Source organism: Anas acuta, chromosome 13, assembly GCF_963932015.1.
Source record: "Anas acuta chromosome 13, bAnaAcu1.1, whole genome shotgun sequence".
Taxonomy (NCBI): Eukaryota; Metazoa; Chordata; class Aves; order Anseriformes; family Anatidae; genus Anas; species Anas acuta.
In genome coordinates, this window is record NC_088991.1 from 5,194,549 (window position 1) to 5,214,826 (window position 20,278).

General features: G+C 42.0%; 1 protein-coding gene across 2 annotated transcripts in view; it reads right to left on the bottom strand.

Annotated features, from left to right (window-relative positions):
- Window positions 1–1,443: 1,443 nt before the first annotated feature.
- The window catches only part of LOC137863467 (vascular endothelial growth factor receptor kdr-like), a 131,954-nt gene continuing 113,119 nt past the window's right edge, over window positions 1,444–20,278 (bottom strand). For both annotated transcript variants that reach the window (XM_068696591.1, XM_068696592.1), the window contains exons 27-30: window positions 19,149–19,273; window positions 18,811–18,889; window positions 15,662–15,756; window positions 1,444–7,021 (exon numbers count right to left, since the gene is read on the bottom strand). In XM_068696591.1, coding sequence (XP_068552692.1) covers window positions 6,811–7,021; window positions 15,662–15,756; window positions 18,811–18,889; window positions 19,149–19,273 — 510 coding nt within the window. In that variant the 3' untranslated portion in view covers window positions 1,444–6,810. The remainder of the gene's footprint in view (window positions 7,022–15,661; window positions 15,757–18,810; window positions 18,890–19,148; window positions 19,274–20,278) is intronic.

Genomic DNA, 20,278 nt, shown 5'->3' on the forward strand with positions numbered 1-20,278 from the left:
TCTCTACATGCTGCTGCTGTAAAAACAAAAATCTTTTATATCATATATACCAAAAGAACAGAGGAGTTACGTACCCTGGCCAAGACCTAAGAGAAAAGCTTACATCTCTTGATGACTAGTTTTGTCCTTTTTCCCAAAAAATTCTTTTCTAAGGAATGCCAAAACAGGGTACCTTGCACCCTGCTTTGATGCTTTGATTGAGTGGATGTGATTAATAATAGAAAATGTGTGCAAAAAGCAAATCAGAGTTAATTTTGTATATTTTCCTTCCACCATTTAACACATGAAACTCCCCATAAAGGAGGCCTAGCATGCTATGACTCATGCATTATATAAGTAACTAAAACATTTTATAGTTTACAGAGAAGAGTGTACTTGCTCATTATGTGGATGAAAGGAGATTGCCGCATTTCAAATGACATGTATAATTTAGACACTTATTTCTAGGACTGTTTGGAACGGGGAGTGAAGAGAAACTTTAAAATGTTTGAAGTGACTTGAGTGCTTCATAGCTGTTAACGTGACTAGCAAAATACACAGAGCAATAACTTTTAAGACTATGCTAATGGAAGAATGGCTCTGAAACGCCAACATTTTTAATAATAACAGTATTTATTTTAAGACATAAGTAGAAACTAGTTTTTGTCAGTCTGTAAAAATCTGCAAAGATGTCATATTTTTTCTGCCACTAGTTATCTGCTGTGCCACCAAAATGGAAAGAGGAATGGGAAATAGTATTTCACGAGGATTAGCCACTCAGTAAAGAAAATGTCATGCCTGCTGCACTTGAATATTTTTGGGAGAATATTTCCCCCATCCTTCCAAATATTAGACCCCAACTACGAAATCCGAGCATGTAATATTCTGATTTAAACAGTGCAGAGTTCAGTCGAGTGAGAATTCAATAGCAGCATCCTGGCTGCGCATAGGGAAATATTTATGTAATTGTATTCGTTTTAGAATGTTATGGTAATCGAAATGAGACGTCATTTCTGAAATTTGGAAGCTGAGCAACCTCCAACTGCTACCATGTTGTGCAAATTATCTTCATACACTTATGTGCTTACATGCTTTAGTGAACGTGGAGCTCATTCAGAAAGCTGAATTCTGATTCTATCGCAGTAGTCCCATTGATTTTTTTAACAAGACAGCAGTCTCTGTCTTTCATGGGCTGTTCTTGGCAGCAGCTAGATTTGTGGATTCCTCCAGCAAATTGGGCCAGCACTTTCCCAGATCTGTGAATCTTTTAAGCAAATATAGCTGTTGGATACCTCTGGGCAATGACACTGTGGCAGGTTTATGTCCTAAGTTTTGAACCCCCTGTAGAAATTAATGAGATCTATGCCTTGTAAAATTCTCTCAAAACTGTTGCATTATTTATTTATATTCTGCTTCAAGGACAACACTTTTCAAGCCAAGAGATGACACAGAGGAGCCCTGGGCTGTATAAATATAGAATCTTTTTATTTTTTTGGTTAATAGATACAGTACAATTTTTGACTACATAAGAAAGCGTTGTTTTCAGTGCATACATTCTTCAGACAGACAGGAACAGGGCAGACAAACATTCCTTAGTGTTCTGAGCAATATGTGGCACTTAGTTTATCTTCTTCAAGTCCCCAGTTACTGGGTTTTCCCAGTTTTCATTAGCTGCTTTGACAGCTCAAGGTCTAAGGAAAAATGAATCGAGTAATAAGGATGTGCTGGCCCTTGTGGCCCAGGATTATGAGGCAGGACAATGGGACACTGCTCACTGTCCACCACACAAGTCTTCCTGTAACCAGTGCCCTTATGGCATTGTATTTGCTTGGGGTCCCAAATGACCCTGTCCAGTAAGTTTTCTTTTCTACATTAACAATAATGAAAACACCTGCCTCAAAGAAACAAGTCAGTGCCTGCGCTAAACACTTCTTGCTATACAGTGACCAGGGGCAAATCCAGAAGTCCTCCCTGAATTTTAATGATTTTTTTTTTTTTTTTTTTGGTGGCACAGTATAAAAACCGGAAAATGGATCACAGGGTTTGGCCATTGCTATTTGTGGGGAGGGACAAAGGAAATATTGCTATCTTCTGTATTTTCCCTTCAGTTTATCATAAGAAAAAAATAGACTGAGCTGTGAGATGCTGGCCAACTCCATTCAGGAAAACCCACTAATGCTTTACCTTCTTATGTAGCTTTTTGCTAGTGATGTTTCCCTGCTAATATTTCCTGGTGTTGTCCAGTTGGTGCTGGTGGGAGCGAGGGTCCGCCAACCCAAAAGTGAGCCCTTACAGCTGGAACGGGGCCAGCTCGCCTTGGTAAAGCAAGGCAGGACACGACAAGGCAGTGCCGATGCTCAGCGCGAGGGATCGTGGAGAAGTCATGAACACTTTACTGGCCAGTTAGAAGCTGCCATACCAATTAACATTCCTACAGTATACAAGAGCATAAATACAAGGAGAGAAGTGCCTGGCCACTATCCTAGGCAGTTGGCAAGCTGGCAAACTGCAGAGCAGTGTTGCTATTAGTGGAACGTCTCAGCAGAGCAGTTTCTACCTGCAGGCAGCCTTACATGTGTGTGTCTTCAGCACTCGGTGGGTTCAAATGTCAGTGCTTTCACTGGAGGCTGTTACTCAGAAAGACTTTAGGTTTTGTCTGGCCTGCCTTGATATCCCAGGCAGATGGTGTGGGCCCAGCATCCTGCTCAGGAACCCCTTCTGGTGAGGACAGCTTGAAGGAAGCAAAGAGAAACCACATTGTTTGGGAAAGCACTTGGAGAAAGATGAGGTTCACATAGGTAAGACACCAATCTTTGTCTTGCTACAGATACCCAACACTGAAAAATCACAAGAGTAAAAAGCTTCTGTCATTGAGGGAAATATAGAGAGATGCTTCCAGACACATCAGCGTAAACTAGTTTCCTGTGCCTATACTGGAAACATTTTTTATTTGAAAAAAGCTTGCTTCAGGTTGTCTAGTTCAGCCTCTGCAAGAGCAGAAAACACACAAAATAGCTGTGGAGTGAGTTCTATCCCTGATCTTAGTCAAAAGGCAGAGAAAAGCCATCAGGGGGCTGTGAAGAGCAAATAACCAAGAAGTAGAGGAAAAGTAGAGCAAAGAGGAGGTAGGAAACCAGACTGCCAAAAATACCAGCCTGAACAGCAACATGCAGGTGAAGGCACTTTTCCTTGGAAGCCTACATGGCAGGGGCAGGGGAGAAGACAACACCTTTCTGTGGTGAGCTCTGACTTCTTTTGCCCTAATTCTCTAGGGTTACAAGCGGAAAAAAACAGTCAGAGTAAGCACCATTAAAGAAAACAAAGGTACTTCTTCATACAGCTACCACTGAGCTCAGTCAGGATAGGAAAAGCAGGTGGCTGACAAGAGTCGAACAAGAATCCCTGAGAAGTCTGAGAAGGAAGATAATAAACATCCTATCACTTACACAATTTGGCCCCTTCTGATACTCTAGCCAATACACCAGCCTTTAGTTAAAACAGAGGCAGTGAAAATTCCTCCCCTTTACCTTGAGCTGCACGAAACACTCCCAGGAATGAGATAAACCTGCCAGATTCCTCCAGATCCCTGCTTCCTGATTGAAACTGAATACCATGGAGAGAAAGCGAGAGCCAGAGACACGAGAGTCAGGAGGAGACCTGCTAGGAAATGGCACTTGTAGGGTACTGTAAACTGGAGCCTGGCCTGCAAGCATTAGTGAAATGTTTAGTAAAGATATTCAACTCTGTTATGTTTGGTATCTTTTGACTAAAATGTTACAAATATTACCATATAAATGAATCACTATATTTGTTGCTATTGGGTAAACTATATACATCATTGTAAGAAAAGAACAATAATTAAATTAAGGGAGGAGAGAAAAAGACAAACAAAATATTAGTAAATAAAATAGAAAACATATGTTCAGTAATACTTTTAGGCAGTATTTTTGCTTGTTACATTTACCATAGGGGAAAAAAACCTTCCACTCAAAATAAACGTTGGAAACACAGCTGCCCAAACATCAGTCACTTGCCATTTCCAGAACACCCCAAGGCCATGAGGACAGGCTTGGAGGGTGTCCTTGCTCTCCGAAGACATCACCATCGACGCTGCTCAAGACAGCTGTTGATTTTGCCACTGCAGAGGAGCCCTGAGTTTCCAGGGGGCTGGCGATGCAACCAGTGCTTCAAAATGTGTCTTGAGCACATGCGCCTGCTCTCTGCTTTCGCATCATCTCACATGGAGCAAGACAGGCTGGTACACGTTACCAGGAGCCAGAAAGGGACCCTGCTGCCAGTGTCCATCAGAGTGTCCTCTCGGGTCCCACTCAGGAAATGCCCTTCATATTCCTTGGGTTTCGAAGAAACCTCTACAGTTCGTCCTTCATAAAGAGGAAAGACATTGTACTTGGCTCTCTCGGAAGCAGGCAGTCCATGCAGCAGTGTTTCCCACTCTTTTTCAAAACAGAGAGCATAGTTGTGTTTTCTTTTTTCTTCCTATATATACTTACTTTAAAGTTTAAAAGCAAAGGTTTTTAAACATTGTTATCTTCTTACACTACATCACAAGGCACAATAACAAACCATCTCACACTGATGCCATTAACAGTAGAGCCAGACAAACCATATGCACATTTTTTCCTTTTTGCCACATGAATAAATTATTGCAAAAGAAGCGATCCTTTATATGATCAGCGCTATAGATAGGTATTTTGCTATTTGATGAAAAACTGACCCAATGAGCTTTCTGTGGCTCATCAGATGAATTATCTCCCAGTAGTTTCCTCTGTTATTTGACCAGCCCCACTTAATACATAGGTACTAAAATACAAAGAAGTGCAAAAATGACCATAAAGCAACTATAGATCCCAGCTATCTACCAGGTCCACTATGAAGAAGGGGCTCATGACTTTCTGCAGGTGATTTCTTTAATGTGTCAAATCCAAAGCTGAGGAGAACAAGAAGTACAGTTCCCCAGAGCTGTTACTTCAGATGCTTTAGCATTCACAGTTAACATGGTATGGGGTTTGGAGATTTGTTTTCCCCCTTTGATAATACCTGAGGCTTTTGCTGTTTATTTCAATGCAACCAACTGTAACTGAGCTTCCAGAAATGTTGTCTTCACTGCTGTGAGGGTGTTTGGGCTGTCTTCACCAAGGTAAAATAACTGTTTGGCAAGTGTTGGATATTTTAGAAAAAAAAAAAAAGATAGTTTGGAATCATTTCAGCTCGTAATCATGAAGAAAAAATCTTTCTCTGAAGAAGTCAAATCAGAGTCTCCAGTCTAAAAAGAAAAGAAAAGGGCTGTGCAGACCTTTGAAGAAACTGCACAGAAAGTCATATGCAGATCTAGGTTTATAAGTTAGGAGCTCATAGGCTTGACTGCCAGTGAACGTCTTTTTCATCTTTGCTTTTTATGCCTGAAAACTAGATACTTTACTCCTTCCTGTTTTTCTACCAGCAACTCTGGTTGTTTCCTAGCACGTTAAACGACAAGGATGATTTGTTTAGTTGTGCAGCTGCAGGGAGTACGAGCAGCGCTACACGCAGGACCTGTGTGTACGTAGTGGCAGCCAGTCCCTGCCACACGCAGCCTGGGGTGGGGATAACACACACTGAATTGCTCAGATGGGAGAAGTGGTGATCCCTCTGGTCTGACGTGATCAGATTGCAAAAAAAAGCTTTGAATTACTCATGAAGGGTTTAGATACAGAGGGCATGGCATATCACACCAGTATTTACCTTGGCAAGACAGTCAGAGACAAATCTGTGTCGCATATGCTCACAGCTTAGCATGGGCTAGTATAACCAAGATCAAACTGTTGGGCACCTGCCATAGAATTCAAAGGAAGTGCTTTTGGTTTTTTGTAAATAATCTGTGTCCAGAAAGGAAGGAGAAAAATGTTGCTATGCTGATGCCTCAAGGGTGTATGTGCATGTGTGTGCAACTCTTCGGTGTTGGTGTTTTCTGCACATTCACACAAACGTGTGCTGGGAAACGCTGGCTGCTTCTGCCAGAGAAGGTTCTTAGTTAATGCAGCGCTGATGCCTTGCAGTCATTGCAGATGCATCCCCATCAAGGTTCCCTATTGCATGGATGTTAAATGAATTGTTGTTTGGACAAGGAGGAAACACAGGGAAACATTTCAGCACGTTGTGTGCCCTGCCAGCCCAAGAGACCAGCCTGCCTCGTGATACATGAACACTGGCTGCTTTCTGGGTGCTGGATCATTTTAGGAGTGCATCCTATTGGCAGTGGAAATTACTAAACCACAAACTGTAACAAAAATATTTTGGATTTCAAAATATTTCAAAAACATTTATGGAAGGTGAATTCCCAAGTTAAGAAAAATGCTTTAATTTCTGGGTTTTCTCCAAAACATTACAGTTTCTGGCTGTTGTTTTCAACTGATCCCTTACAACATCATACTAAACAATCCCTGCAGGATGTGTGCAGGACCAGCAGAATGAATCTTGTTTTCACAGCTAGCTTGAGATGACTCGGGGTGACTCTTACAGAGCTAATCTGCAAATGCCAATGAACAGTCCCAGCTAGGGAGGAAGGATGGAAATGCTCGGGGCTTACAGCTCCTAATTACAATTCTGATAGACAGAATTTTAATTTACTGCATGTGTTGCAATAGGCCTTTAAAGATAACATGGAGGATGCTCATAAAGAGTTTCTGTTCACATCAGAGATGTGCCAGAAGAAACGTTAACCAGTGTGCTATCAGATTTCCCTTCTGTTTTCACCCAGCCCCTGTATGGAGGCATGTAAGAATCTAGCATAGGTAAGAGAGGAGCAAGAGGCCCTGCCTCAGGGTGGGCTGATTACACCGGAGGTGCAGAGTAGTGAATGACGGAGTTGTAATCTGGAGGTGGGCTGTGGCACTCCAGGTTGGGATCCATCGGAAGGAGAACAGAGTCTTCCAGTGTGAAGTCCATGGTGTCCTCTTCAACCTGCACTGCTGGCTGGTATTTGACAGCCTCACGCTCGTGGTCAGATAATATGGATTCCTTGCTCTTGCTAACAGCTCTCCGCCTGTTGAGAACAAACAATACAGTATATTGACCCTGGCGCCACAAGTTGTTGTCTCCCTGTGTAATGAATAGTAAAAACTATTTAAAAATACATACATATATAAAGCATTTCAATTTAACTTTGCAGCATCCTGTAAGACAGTGACATTTTACAAATTGGATAATAAAACTGAATTAGCTATTTCAAAGAACTCAGTGTAATGAAAATACATTTACAAGAAAATCCAGGAGTCCTGATGCCCTTTCTTTTTAGCTTTGTTCTTTTTAGCGTATTGTATATCTTAGTTGTAAATGCACCTGTCCTATACATACAATATTTTTTCTCTCATTGTTCTGACACAGATCAGTAAAAACCTGACTTTTCTGAAAGCAAAAATGAAGACTGACTTTTCCTGAAGTGTAATAAAGGATGAATTAATTAATAATCTAAGTCAGACTCCAATTTAAAATGATACTGAAAGCATTGTAGGGCAAGATCTCTCTCATATTCTCTAGCCCTTTAAAATTACTGAGCAGTACGCTAGTGAGGGGCAGTGCTTTTCAACGGTATAACTGCTGGCCTGTAACTGATCCTATTAAAGAGAGCCAGGTTTCATTTTCTGCTGTCTCTTCTTATTATAGGTGATCCAGGTGGTGGGAGAGAAGTGGTTTACATCGAACAGAGCAACATCAATGTTAGAAGTGGGAGAACCTGGAATTTGTATCGCAAGGTGACCTTGAGGAAGTGTCGTGGAAGAAAAGGTACTTTCTCTTGTAGGCTGCCTTAAATGCAATGTTTTAAGCCTGGTTTCTTTCGAGTAATTAACTGGAAGAGGTTTGGATAATTTAGGATTGGTTCTGATAAGGATCCCAACCTGAGAATGGCTTTCAAACCTCTCCACTTTGCTTAGGACCTTTTATCATGCATCTCTTTGGAATGAACCTTGCTCCCAGACTGATCACGTGCCTGGGGGAACTGAAAATCAGGCAGTGCTGAAGCACTTTGGGTATTTCACATGTGTTCAAAGGAGCATAAAGCTACATCATAATGACCTTAACCAAACCCAAATAATCAATACTCATCAAATGATTGTATTATTCGTTACACTTAATTTATTTGGACTGCTTCAGTGACTACAGTCCCCAACAGCTCAGCAGGAATTCAGAGTGCTGGGTGCTTTACAAAGAAAGCAAAGCAGGTTCCTGCTCCAGTAAACATAAAACAGTAGCTAAGAGACAGATGCAGTAACTGGAGGAAGGGGGACAAATATTGTGAAAAGGAGAAGTCGGTGATTCCAGACACCAGTTGTGTGTGCTGACATGTTTTTGTGGAGGTACAGCAAAGTACTGCTGTTGACTTAAGAGCAGGTTGATGCTGGGCATGACAGAATTGCAGTGGATACTGGGCACAGCTCCTCTCAACTGTGAAAGGATAAACATGACTTGCCAGTTGTGCTACTGTGACTGCAGAAGTTGTGTTATCTTGCCTCTGAATCGAACCTGCCAAAAGCTTCCATTTTCCTATAAGCAGCAGCTGTTCTAATCTGGATGACAGAATTAGCATCAGTGCCTTCATTTAAAAATTTTCTAATTCTGAAAAGGTCAGGAGTATGCATGGATAATGCAGCGCCTTGGCTAAGACAGAACACCAGTTTACCAATCTGTCCACAACCACATTTAACAGTCTGTAGTGCCCATCTGTAAATTACCCATCCCTGTAGTTCTCCTCTTAGGAAAGTGTGTGGAGTAGGTGATGCTGTGTATATCCTAGTCCATGAAGCTAGTCATTTGGAGCCAGGAGCTGAGATGTGCAGCCAAATTCAGACTTAACAAACAGCTGCAACTCCAGTCAGCTGCACTGGGAGATTGGCTGCCTCGTGGCTGGCTTGATTTGAGCATGTGGCTTTCCACAGAATGTTGCATCTCCAGCTTGGTCTCCAGGACGTGAAGCCAGGACCACTGAGTTGTAAGAGCCAGCTCACCACCTCTTGCCTGTCTAGAGTAAACCTGAGTTCTGTGACTTCTTAAATGCAAGTATATAGTTTATAGATGAAAGCTAATGTTACTGAGCTATTAGACTTGCATTGGACGTTGAAACCAACCTGTTGACTGGCAAAGCAGAAATTCTGAAATAAATAGTAACCCTGAGAGCTCCAACAAAAACGTAGCACACTTTGATTTCACAATCTAAGTTTTTCCTCTCTGTCCAGAGAAAAGCCCGAGTGGAAGCTTTTTCTCTGTACTAGATATTTGGCTGCTGGCTCTTTTTGCCACACACTTTTTCTATGGATAAATTCTTCCCTGGCTTCACCAACAGAACCACAATTTGCTTCTCTGCTTATTTATGTATTTTTATTCCTGTTGCTCAGTCCTATTGACTTGTGTCAGACAATTCCATGGATGCTCTGGCATCCAATTTGCCAGGTATTAAAGTTGTCAGTGGAGACAGGGAGAAGCTTGAAAGTATCTGTTTAACTTGGCCCCAACCTGCATATCTCAGAGTGCTAGAGAAAAGAAATGTTATTAGGGTTTAGTCTGGCCACACAATAGGAAATTTTCAGACCCACATAGACTCCCAGTAAGAGTTCTTGTTAGGTTTCTGCCTCTCGAGGTCAGGACGCTGGATCCAGGAATGACTCGGTCTATCACTGAAATCATGCTGGTGTTTGAGAAGGACCCATAAATGCTGACATCTAATATTTACTCCAAAGACAGAAGGCTGATGAGTTAGGTCAGAAGAAGCAAATTTTGTCGTTAGCCATCTTATGGCAGACCAAAATGCAATTAACTTTAAAAACTACTCCTTTCATTCCAAATACGTTTCCTAAATTAAAGCTATCCAAGGGTCTTTGCATTTTTCCCTTTAATGCTCTATATTTACTGACACTTCAATCTCCTCTGTTCATACTCAGCCGCAGAGAAATGTACATATGCTTGGGTTGTATGTGGGAAAACTGGACTGCAGCTTCCCTTTTCTGTCTGTCTGTCCTTGAAATCTCATTTTTTTTACTGCCACACTGAATCAGACGATCAGTCCATCTGCACCTTGCCTCTGGCAGTGGTCAGTACTTAATGCTTCAGAGGAGACCAAACCCCCTTTATGCTCTGAGCCAGCTGTACCATCCCATATAAGATAAAAACTTCTCCCTCAGCCCCACAGATAAACATTTTCTGACTGAAGTCATTTGTTTTGATTAATTATACAATTATATAGCTACAAAAGATAATAATGGCTATGAAATTAAATAATTTTGTTAAAAGCCATTGCTTGGTTCAGTGCTTGTCCTGGCGTGGCATTACAGCACCCCAAAAGGTGTTTCCTGAGCCTGATTTTGCAGAACTGAATGCTGCAGCTGCAGGAGGTGATAAAAGAGATGGTCAGTTTTGATAAATCTGCTCCTAACTGTGAATGTGTCAGCCCAGCCCCGCGTGGCTGGCAGTGTTCTCACCACAGCCCCGTGAAGGTGTAGGTGTGTGAATGAGGTGACATTCAGCTGAAACACATCTGCCCACTGACCCCAGCTGGTCCCATCTGACACACTGCCCAACTCTTCGGTCATCCCAGGAAGATGTACTACTTCAGGCAAGATAAGGCACTTGACTCCTCTCCTTCAGCAAGGGTCTTGCAAATTAGGGAGGTTTATGGGGGAAAGCACAAAAGCAATGAAAGCACTGGAGGAACCAGAGGTGGAGGAGGAGAAGAATGCAAACTGGTAGTGGCAAATGAGCTGAGAACGACACTCCTCATAACCATGTGTATCTGTGGTGTCCCTGAGCCCAGAGCCAGCGCTGCATTTGTGAGATTTCAAACCCGGTCTGGGACAGAGGCTCCTCCTAAGTGGAGGAAGCTAACTGAAAGGCTGCCAGGTGAGTAACTAGGACCTTACCCAGGAGATGGGTTAGCACAGTGCGTGTGCTCCGTGCCACTGCGTGTATGTGCGGTGTCTGTGCAGGGCCCCGCTCTGTTCGTGGCTCTCATGTCCCAGACACAAACCTGAGCAAGTGCATTTTAGCGTGGTGCTGTGGTGTGGGTAGTGAGAGCCCTTTTCAGTTCCCATTTTTACTGTGCTTTGTCAGAGTTTCTGATACAGATGAATTAAACTAGACGAAGGAAAACTTAGCCTGAATGTTAAGTAATCTTTCACAAGATTTTTTTTAAGTTTTCCAAATAGGGGCCAAAGTTGCTTAGAAGGTACCACAGAGGATAATCCTGTAATAGTTAGAAAGCCTAAATGAGTTAATGAGATTTTTTCATCCTTCTGTATGAACCAGAGACTTTGGTTAGAGGTAGAAAAACACTGCAATTGCCAAGAAGCTGGCAGATCATGACTAGGGCTGTTTATTTTTATGAGAGAGGGGCAGTTTCTAATAGCCTAAACCTAAGGGTCGGTAACTTAGAGAGGAGCACTGAGAGAGGTGACTGTAAGAAAATCTCCCTGTCCAGTGTGGGACTGCATTGCCACGTGCAGCACTTATTCCCCGTGCTGCCGAGCTGCTCTTACTGCTTGCAATAAAATGCCCAAGTATCTTGCCCTGAGTAGAAAAACCTAATAGTCTGTTGTGTCCATGTAGAAATTGTGGGCTTATTCGGAAGCTGTGTTTAGGGAAAGATGAGAAATTGGGCTGAGCATTGCCAAGCAGAGCTGTTTGTCTCCTGACCGCATCTCATAACAACTTGTAGGAGCTTCAGGGCCCTGTAGCAGCTATCAGAGGTGTCTAATGAGGCACAGAGTAACAGAGATTAATTTTCTTTATTTTTTAGCAATGAAAGAAATAAAAGGGTTGTTTTTTTTCCCCTGATACTTATGACTGATGCAGTTTGCTTTAATGCATTCTGGACAGAGTACTGTGCAGTAGGAATTTAATCCTGGGTGCCCCTCTGGCTGTATCAATGCGATCAGTAGTCTACTGGCAAGGAAAGCTTAAGGGGTTAGAATCAAAAATTCATTGTTTTGTGAAATATTTCTAAACACAAAGCACATCTAGAATAAAGTTTTAAGAGGCCAAAGCCACCCGATTATTAAGTATGCGTCCCCTTGCATGTGTGGCAAAGTCGGTCAGCTATCTGAAATTCAAACCAGAATAAAAGCCTCTGACATCAGCTCCAGCACTCTAAAAGCAGTGAGATGAAAAGCACTGCAGTCAAAACCAAGCTGGAGTCCTTGCCACTATAAGCATATATTATAATTCTGGGGAAAAATTGGCTTGCATAACTCTCCCAGTAGGTACTGACTCAAAGTTCCTTGTATTTGGAGAGCTCAAGTCAGGTCATTGTGCAAGGTGCTGCGTGACACAACGCAAAGTACATTTGCTATCTCAGCATCCTCATCACGGCAGAAAAAGCTGCTGAAGCTGAGTTCTGCTGTGGAGCAGAAGTATTTCCATAGCTCATTTTTCTGAGATGTTGCAGAAGGTTTCTGGCCCAATTCCCTGGGTTGCATGGCTGGTGGGCACCTCGCATTCGGATGTGAGTGCCTGCTGCTCCCAAGCAGGATCACTTTGTTTCAATATTGTTGACTTGCCTTGGGCCTGGTTTGGCTTTGGCAAAGGCAGAGCCCTCGGTGATGTGATCTGGATGCAGCAGCCAGCGCCCTGAGCGCATCAGCTGAGCCTCAGTCAGCCGCTGTCATGGGCCTTGGCCAGATCCTGACAAGTAATTTCGGAGCAACTGAGGATAATTGGGTTGGGGGGGAAAGAAGGGAGGGGGATGGAGGGAGGACAACTGAGCAGATATCAAACCTGTCAGAATTAAACCTATTATAGTTTTACCCAATAACTTGATTATAAAGGCTTTGGGAGAATTCGAAAGCAGTGCTTGGCAGTAGCCTGTTAATAGTATGAGATGAAACCTGACACAGAGTCATCCCGTCATGAAGTCCCCTCCGTGCTGAATGTGCTTCCTCGAACGCTAACTCTGGTGTCATCATCCAGGTCAGTCTTTCTGTCCCTCCTACAGCTACTGCTGTAGCTTTAGACTGCAGCAGGACAAAATGCTGAGAGCTCAGAAATGGTGAGCCCAGCCTAACAGCGCCCCGAGTATCGGATTCACCTCCAGTAAACTCTTGACACTGACACCATGGTGTGTAGTGTTGCCAGATTTTAAACTTGACAGAGAAATGAATACAAGATAAATAAGCAGCAAGATTTTGGCAAAAATAATAAATGCAGCCACCCTGGTTTAGAAAACATGCTAAGCCTTTGAACAGTTTTGTTTTATAAAAGAAAGGCATTTGAAAAGGATCCAGGGTAAATGTTTTTGATAGGGAGAGATATACAATTAACAGGAGTGACTTTATCTCCCTTATTAAACCAGAGCTCGTCGCTGACCTCCATTAGCCATTTGGAGACTATTCCATATGCTTTTGAGGCTTGTTTTGCAAGTCAGCAGTGCAGAAGGGCCAAGGGGTGTCATGCCCTCAAACAAGAGGGCATCAAGATGCTCTCCCGCTATGTAAAAAAATGTTATTTGTTCCACTGATAGGCAAGGTTATACAAACAGCTGACAAAATAGCCTGCTCAGCTGGACCCCAAACACTCGAGGAAGGATCTGTCCAAGAAAAAGCACACCTCTGTCTGCTTCGAGGTAGCTGTGCTCCTGGGAATGAGGAGACAACAAACAGCTCGCTGCCCTGTTTGCTTTTATAGCAGACCTCTGGTAAGATGGGCTTTGTGGTCTGGCTGGCACAGCAAGTATCAGATAGCTCCTGGTGAACGGCATCCCGTGGAAGCACTGGCTCTAAGTGAACAGCCCCACGCGCTGGGGGTCAGGCAGAGATTCCCTGAACCCTGCAGAGCGGTGTTACTTTAGTCACTCCCAGCGGGCCTGATAGCAGTTCAGAAGGTTTTCCTGGAAGTCTCGAAAGAACAGGCTGTTACGCAATTTTGGTGTTTCTGCCTGCATCTGGCTGGCTGTTGATTTTGTGATTTTCATCAGAAGGCTTGGAAAGGGGAGAGAGAGCCTTCCTCTTCCACAATTCCCTCCAACTATTTATCCAAGGGATGGAAATGCAGTAGGGGAAGTAGCAGTCAGAGATGATTGACTGAAGCCTTTAGGACAAATCCTACCTGGCAGGCTGCTTGTGTGTGTGAATGTGCCGGATTAGTGTCAGCATGACATCATGCGGCAGAGAGGTAAATCAAACCAGGTAAGTATCCTGGCAATGCAGTTCCTGACATTTGAGCTGCTTTTTTTAGAGCTGGTGCCATTTGGTCTCCATAGCAATGCGTGGTGCTGTGCAGAAATCCTCTCAGCACAGACACATGGAACCTCATCTGGCTCTCCGCTAGTCCTGCAGCAGGTACGATGCTGTGACAGTGCCACACACCAAATGCCTCAAGGCTCTCTAGCCTGTGCTACGTAACAGTTGCCCTTTTCCTCTTTCTTCTCTTCTGCCATCAAACACACATAGCGTAATTTATGGTTTTAAGGCCTGATAAGGCAAGGCAAGTTTCTTCCATCTTGCTTTTCTCTTTGCATGAGGGAGTTGCAGCTCCTCTGAAATAGTTTTATATTCTGACTGTGCATTCCCATGTTCTCTCTCCCTTACTATGCAGAAATTGTGCTATTTTTTTCTTGTTGAAGAACAAGGGATTGCTCTGGTGGGGAAGATCATTGAATTTAATAAAGAGAAAGCCAATAGATATCTCATCAATACATTTCAGAGAAAACTCTAGGCAATTCAGTTAAAATCTAATTAGCTTACTTAACTGAACAGACACAGAGATCCTTGCTATAGAATTGTTTTTTAAAAATAGTTCGGGTTGCTAATCTTTGAAATTCCACACATTGACATCTGAGTCAGTAAATGGATTACTATTGCTATTTTCTAGGAAGGTAAAAATGGAGAAGATCAGTTTCACCACTGGGTCTACTCTCAGTCTCTACCCAATTGCTACAACAACATAAAGAACTATTAGCTAAGAAGGTATCTGCTTTTGTTCTGTGATGGTCTGTGCTATGAATGGATAACATACATCAAACTTTGGCATAGCCTCTGTAAGACAGATCTAAAAAATGCAATTCATAGAACCCTGTAGGTGGTAGGCTTAAAGGTAGTGTCCCCTCCCCCCAGTTCTCTGGGGGACTGTCATCATAGCAATGAAAAAACAAGTGTAGAATTCACAGTTCTGGTAAATGTCCCTTAGACAGACACATCTGTACTCTCCTTTACTAAACATTGCTTCTCAACTTTTCTCATATCTCATCAGATGCAAAACTGCCAGTCCTGTATCTAAGGTCTACTTGACTTTTTTGAAAAGAAAAAAAAAAAAAAGAGTTAAATTGATTGATAAGACTTTATGTACTCAAAGCTGACGAAATGAGTTTTCATTTTTGTCACATGAATCAACTAATTGTGTTAATTATCCTTCCGGTAACATAAATTTGACAATACTGCCATCCTTACAGAGACCTGGAAGTGTGTTTTATGTTCAGCTTCTTTTTGGAAGCAGTTTACATCATAGTTTCTTTTATCTTAAAATACATTAACTGTTACCTGTCTGTCACAGTATTGAAACCCAGAGTTGCTTCTCCTTCTGGCCTGTTTACATTGTGTAACAGTTTTTCTTTTGGAATTGGAAACAAAATTGGAAACTTTGGAAGCATTTTTCTGAATGGAACACTGACTTCCAAAGAAATAAACAAAAAGTACTCAGTACTCACGCTAGCGCCATGATCCCATAGGGCCAGGAACGGATTTCCAGCCTCTTTGGGCTTTTTATCTCATCTGATGTCAGCACCATCCCACTGTCTGACTCCTGTGTAGCAAAAGGAAGAGGACATCAGCAGAGGGCCGACTGATGGTGACAGCATGGAGCACTTTCAAATTAGAAGCGGTTTACCAAGGGGAGAGCGTGGAGAAGGGTCAGACTAAACCAGTATTAAAGTCAGTGGAGAAAGAAAGTCAAGTATCTAGTTAAAATAACAAATTCTGGCTATTATTTTGCGCTGATGCAGCTCTGGGGCAAGTCGATAGAACTTCACTTTATCCAATTATCTCCAGCTACAGAGCAGGTAAAACAAGGGCAGGGGAATGCAGCTTCTCCTCCATGGTGGCTTGTAGAGATTGGGGCTCCTTGTCTAGGCAGTTCTTAGGGAGAGACGGCCAACAGGGTGGCCATCCGTAGGTGTTACATTGCAGTGCAGTGTACTGCTGCTTGCGGACTGGAGTTTAATGTAGGAGCTACCAGCTGTTCCACGTGATTGCAAGATCATGGATATTATCATATTATCATTTATGATGGTCATTTTTTTAAAAACTGTTTTAAATGTACATTAATGTACCAACATGTAGCTGTTGTAACACTGAAAATGCCTTTTTTTGTTGTTGTTTGTATTTTGAAAATGCATTCTTGAAATGAACATATCAAAAAACAATTTGACATTTTCAAACCTGAAATTGATATTAAGTAGGCCATCTGGATATCATCTAGATAGGACAGCTGAGACACAGGAATGGACAGAAATTCATAAAGAATATATCCAATAATACTGTCTACGCTCATCAGATAAAACATAACTTAAATACCTACAAGAAATACACTGTGTATTAGAAACAGATATATTTAGGAGGGAGTGGATGTTCAGTATCAGTTTGGCAAACCCAGATGTCTTGCAAGAATATATAGCCTAAATGGCTAATTGTACTTGAGTTATGAAATATTTGTGACCTATCCCACAAAACTATCTTGATTAGGTTTAAAGTGGAGGTTGTGATGCAGTGGCATCTAAAATTGAGTCTCAAGGTTGTGATTAAGATCAAGCTGTTATTGTGCTAAGTGCCACACCAGTTCACAGACGTGTACAGTCCTTGTTTTAAGTAAGTTTCAAAATATTAAATATCCCGAGGGATTTCTTTGCATTTGAAATATTTCCTGATCCTGGAGAGTTGCACAAACAACATGTTGTCTATCAAAATCAAGAAAGCAAAGGACTTCAGCATGGGAAGTGAAACTGTAGTTACCTGTATTTTATCATTCAATCTGACTGAAACAGAAAAAATAAAAGCAAAAGCTTTTAAATAAATGTTTTGGTAATATATCAGTTGTTAATAAAATCAGTTCAGAAACTGCTTTTCAATTTATAAAGTAAAATCTTAAATTAATTAGAATCTGTCAAAAACTTTTGTCAGAATTTCTTTCTGCTTTTTATCTTTATTATTTCTCCTTAAAATATGTGGTCTAGAAATAATTCATCTGATTACTGCTTTTCATTCTGCTTACAGAAAAATTGTTAGAAAATCTTAGCAGAGACTACAGAGAAGTAGCACAATTGCAGGAAGGCGTGGTAGAGCACTTTTAGAGTTCCTGGGCAACTATTTGAAATAATGACCGAACCAGTATTCATGTCTTGGTATTTAAGATAATTACAGTAATCTAAGTACACTTAATTATTCCAAAAGTAGATCACACCACAATTTCACTTTAAAAGATTCCCATTGAAATCTCACTTTCACTTCTGATCTGTTAATGTATTGCCCTTTTTTTGAATCTTTTCTCCCTCCATGTAAGGGCTTTAAAATGCCAAGAAGGAGCATTTAGGAAAGTAATGCTCATGCTGGCAGCAGTAATCACTTACTGATACCACATCTATCTACTAAATGTCTTTGCGTGATTCAGAGGGACAGATTTTTATCCTGCAAAAGGAAAGATGCAAGAGCCAGGGAAAATGCTAAACCTTCTAATCCCTGAGATGCACTGATAAAGGCACAGAAATTACATTTGGCAAAATACTGGGGAATAGCGGGCATCGAGGCTGTGCTAAGAAGGGAAGAGACGAGATAGATGTTCCTGAAATATGTCCAGGACAGGTTGTAGCTGGAGACTTGACCCTTCCCAAGGGAGCCGATTTGAGGAAGGGCTGGCTGCTCAAGGGGGAGCGGTAGCTGGAGGGTGCGGGACTGTTCCCTGAGCAGCTGAGCAGACAGACTGACGTGTTCCTATAAAGCTGCACGCGTCCTTCTTTCCTGTTTCTGCTCCTAGCCAGCTGATGCATGCCTTCTTCATTTCTGTCCAATTTCTTCCACTTTCTATCTGCTTCAAACACGCATTACAAGGGGCTGTCCGTAGTGACATAGAATTGCTGAGTGCATGTGGCACTGCAGCCCACAGGTACTGAACTGTAGAGGACATTTATGAGTTTTGTTTTGTTTAAATAAGGAAGTCAAACAGAAAATAACCTCCACCTTTGGAAACTGTAATTTCGGGGGAAGGCAACAGGCTGAACCATCATTGCACAATGAAACAGGCTTTTGTTTTCCACTGGAGTGCAAATGAAACCAATACCCGCCCACCTGCAGAGAGCCATTAAGCTAGCAATAAATGTGTCCACCCAAGGTGGGGAAAATCCAGAGTAGAAGCCCTTTGAATCAAGTAAAGCAGGATCTTGAATCTTGGTCTTGTCTTTCCTGAACTAAGCACCCTCACCAGCAAGTTATTGGCTGTCTCAGGCAGCCAGAATCTCTTCTGGACACATTTCCTTCAAAAGGGGCCCTCTCAGTGAGCTGCCATTTTCTTACAGGAAACAAAACCAAAAACATGCTGAAATAAATTCCTGTTTAGCTGTAAGGTAAAGCTCCTTAACCTGATCAAAGCCAGGATAATCATGCACGAGCTTCTCTTTAAATTGTCCAACTAAATGCAGGTTCCTCTGTTGTCACACAGACCTATGTGTGAGATGCTAGGACCAAATTTTCTGATTGATTTAAAGCTTTTTCTTACCAAACACATTTCAAAAGCTCTACTAACTGTTTGTGGTGCTTGTGACAAGTGATCTGTGAACCTGCTGGAGAAGGATGCAATCACCTCCCTTACCTCATGTATCACTTTCTCCTTTTCCACTGGCACCTCATCAAATGTCTTCACACTCAGTGGTCGCTTCTTGCTGTTGTTACTGAAAGGAAGAAAGTTGAGGGGTCAGCATAAAACCCTGGTTGGTAACTCAGTTAACATCCCTGACACAGCTCAGTTTCCCATACCAGTCTTCATTTTTCTTCTTTTGTAACTAACAAGCGATGCCCTGGCAAATGTGCCTGTCCAACTCCTTTAAAGCAGGCATATGGAAAGAGGACAACAAACGGTGCCCAGCTATATCAGATCTTTATTTCTCTCTCTCTGCCCCTCACCCATACTCGCCCATATATTTTTCTTACCCAGTTTCCACGGCACTCCAGCGATTGACACAGTTGTTCAAATTTTCTTCCACAGGGCAAGTTTTGGAGTTAGGCTCTCCATCGGGGCACAGCGTGATGTTCAGTGGGATATAGTCTTTCCCATCCTGTATAATAAATAACACAAGAGAACACAAAGCTGGTAAAATCCATCTTGTACAGCATCTCAGATGTTAAAGGTTATCATATGAAACAGGGCTTTACACTGAGACAGGAATGTATTTTATTTTAACTTTATGATGTTTCTGTAATGTGTTCACTGATGTTCTTCACAACCCATGTAAGTTAAAATGTGTAGCTTTCTCCAACACTTACTGCATAGAAGGCTTTGTATGAGGAAAACGGTTCACTTCAGGTAATCTATGACATAAAATGGCTGAATATTGTCTGTAGCTTTCCAGTTAAACCTTGTAAATGTCCCTCCCAGATGGCCCTGCAGTGTCTTGTTCCCGGGGGCCAGTCTGGGGGACACCTCAAACCAAGTTTAAGCCACATGTCTGGGAGAAGGGAGGGAGTGGCTGGAAGTCACAAAATCCCCAGGGCTGATGTGATTTGAACAGAATTTGGAATTGGTAAAAGAATATTGTCTTACTTCTAGACTTTTTGCTCATCTGCAACTTAAGGAGTTGCAGCGTAGTAAGAGCCATTCCTTAAAATGGTAGCCTTAAAGGATCTTATTTCTTGTCCTTACAAGGAATTGCTACAGCAAGTTTAATGGAATTCAGGTCACATCTTAATAAACTCTGCATTGTCCTTTACACCACTGTAGAAATCTTCAGAAATGACTAAGTCTTAAAACTATTTGTGCAAGTTTCCTTTTGCTTTCTTATTTCTTTCAATTCTGAGAACCAATTTAGTGCCCTATTCCCTTGCCATGATTTTTATGTCTCGTTAATTTACTTTGGTTCCAGGATAAAACTCACAAGCTCTTCATATTGCAAACTGGGCCCTCTTCAACTTAGCTTCACTAAATTTGTTTACAAACAGGAAGGAGCTGGAGGGGAGTGTTTGATTTCTTCTTAAATTAAATTGACAGTTACATAACTGGTCTGGTTGCTTTTAGTGAAGAAGGAAACCGATTGAACTATTACGAAATCAATAATTATGTAATT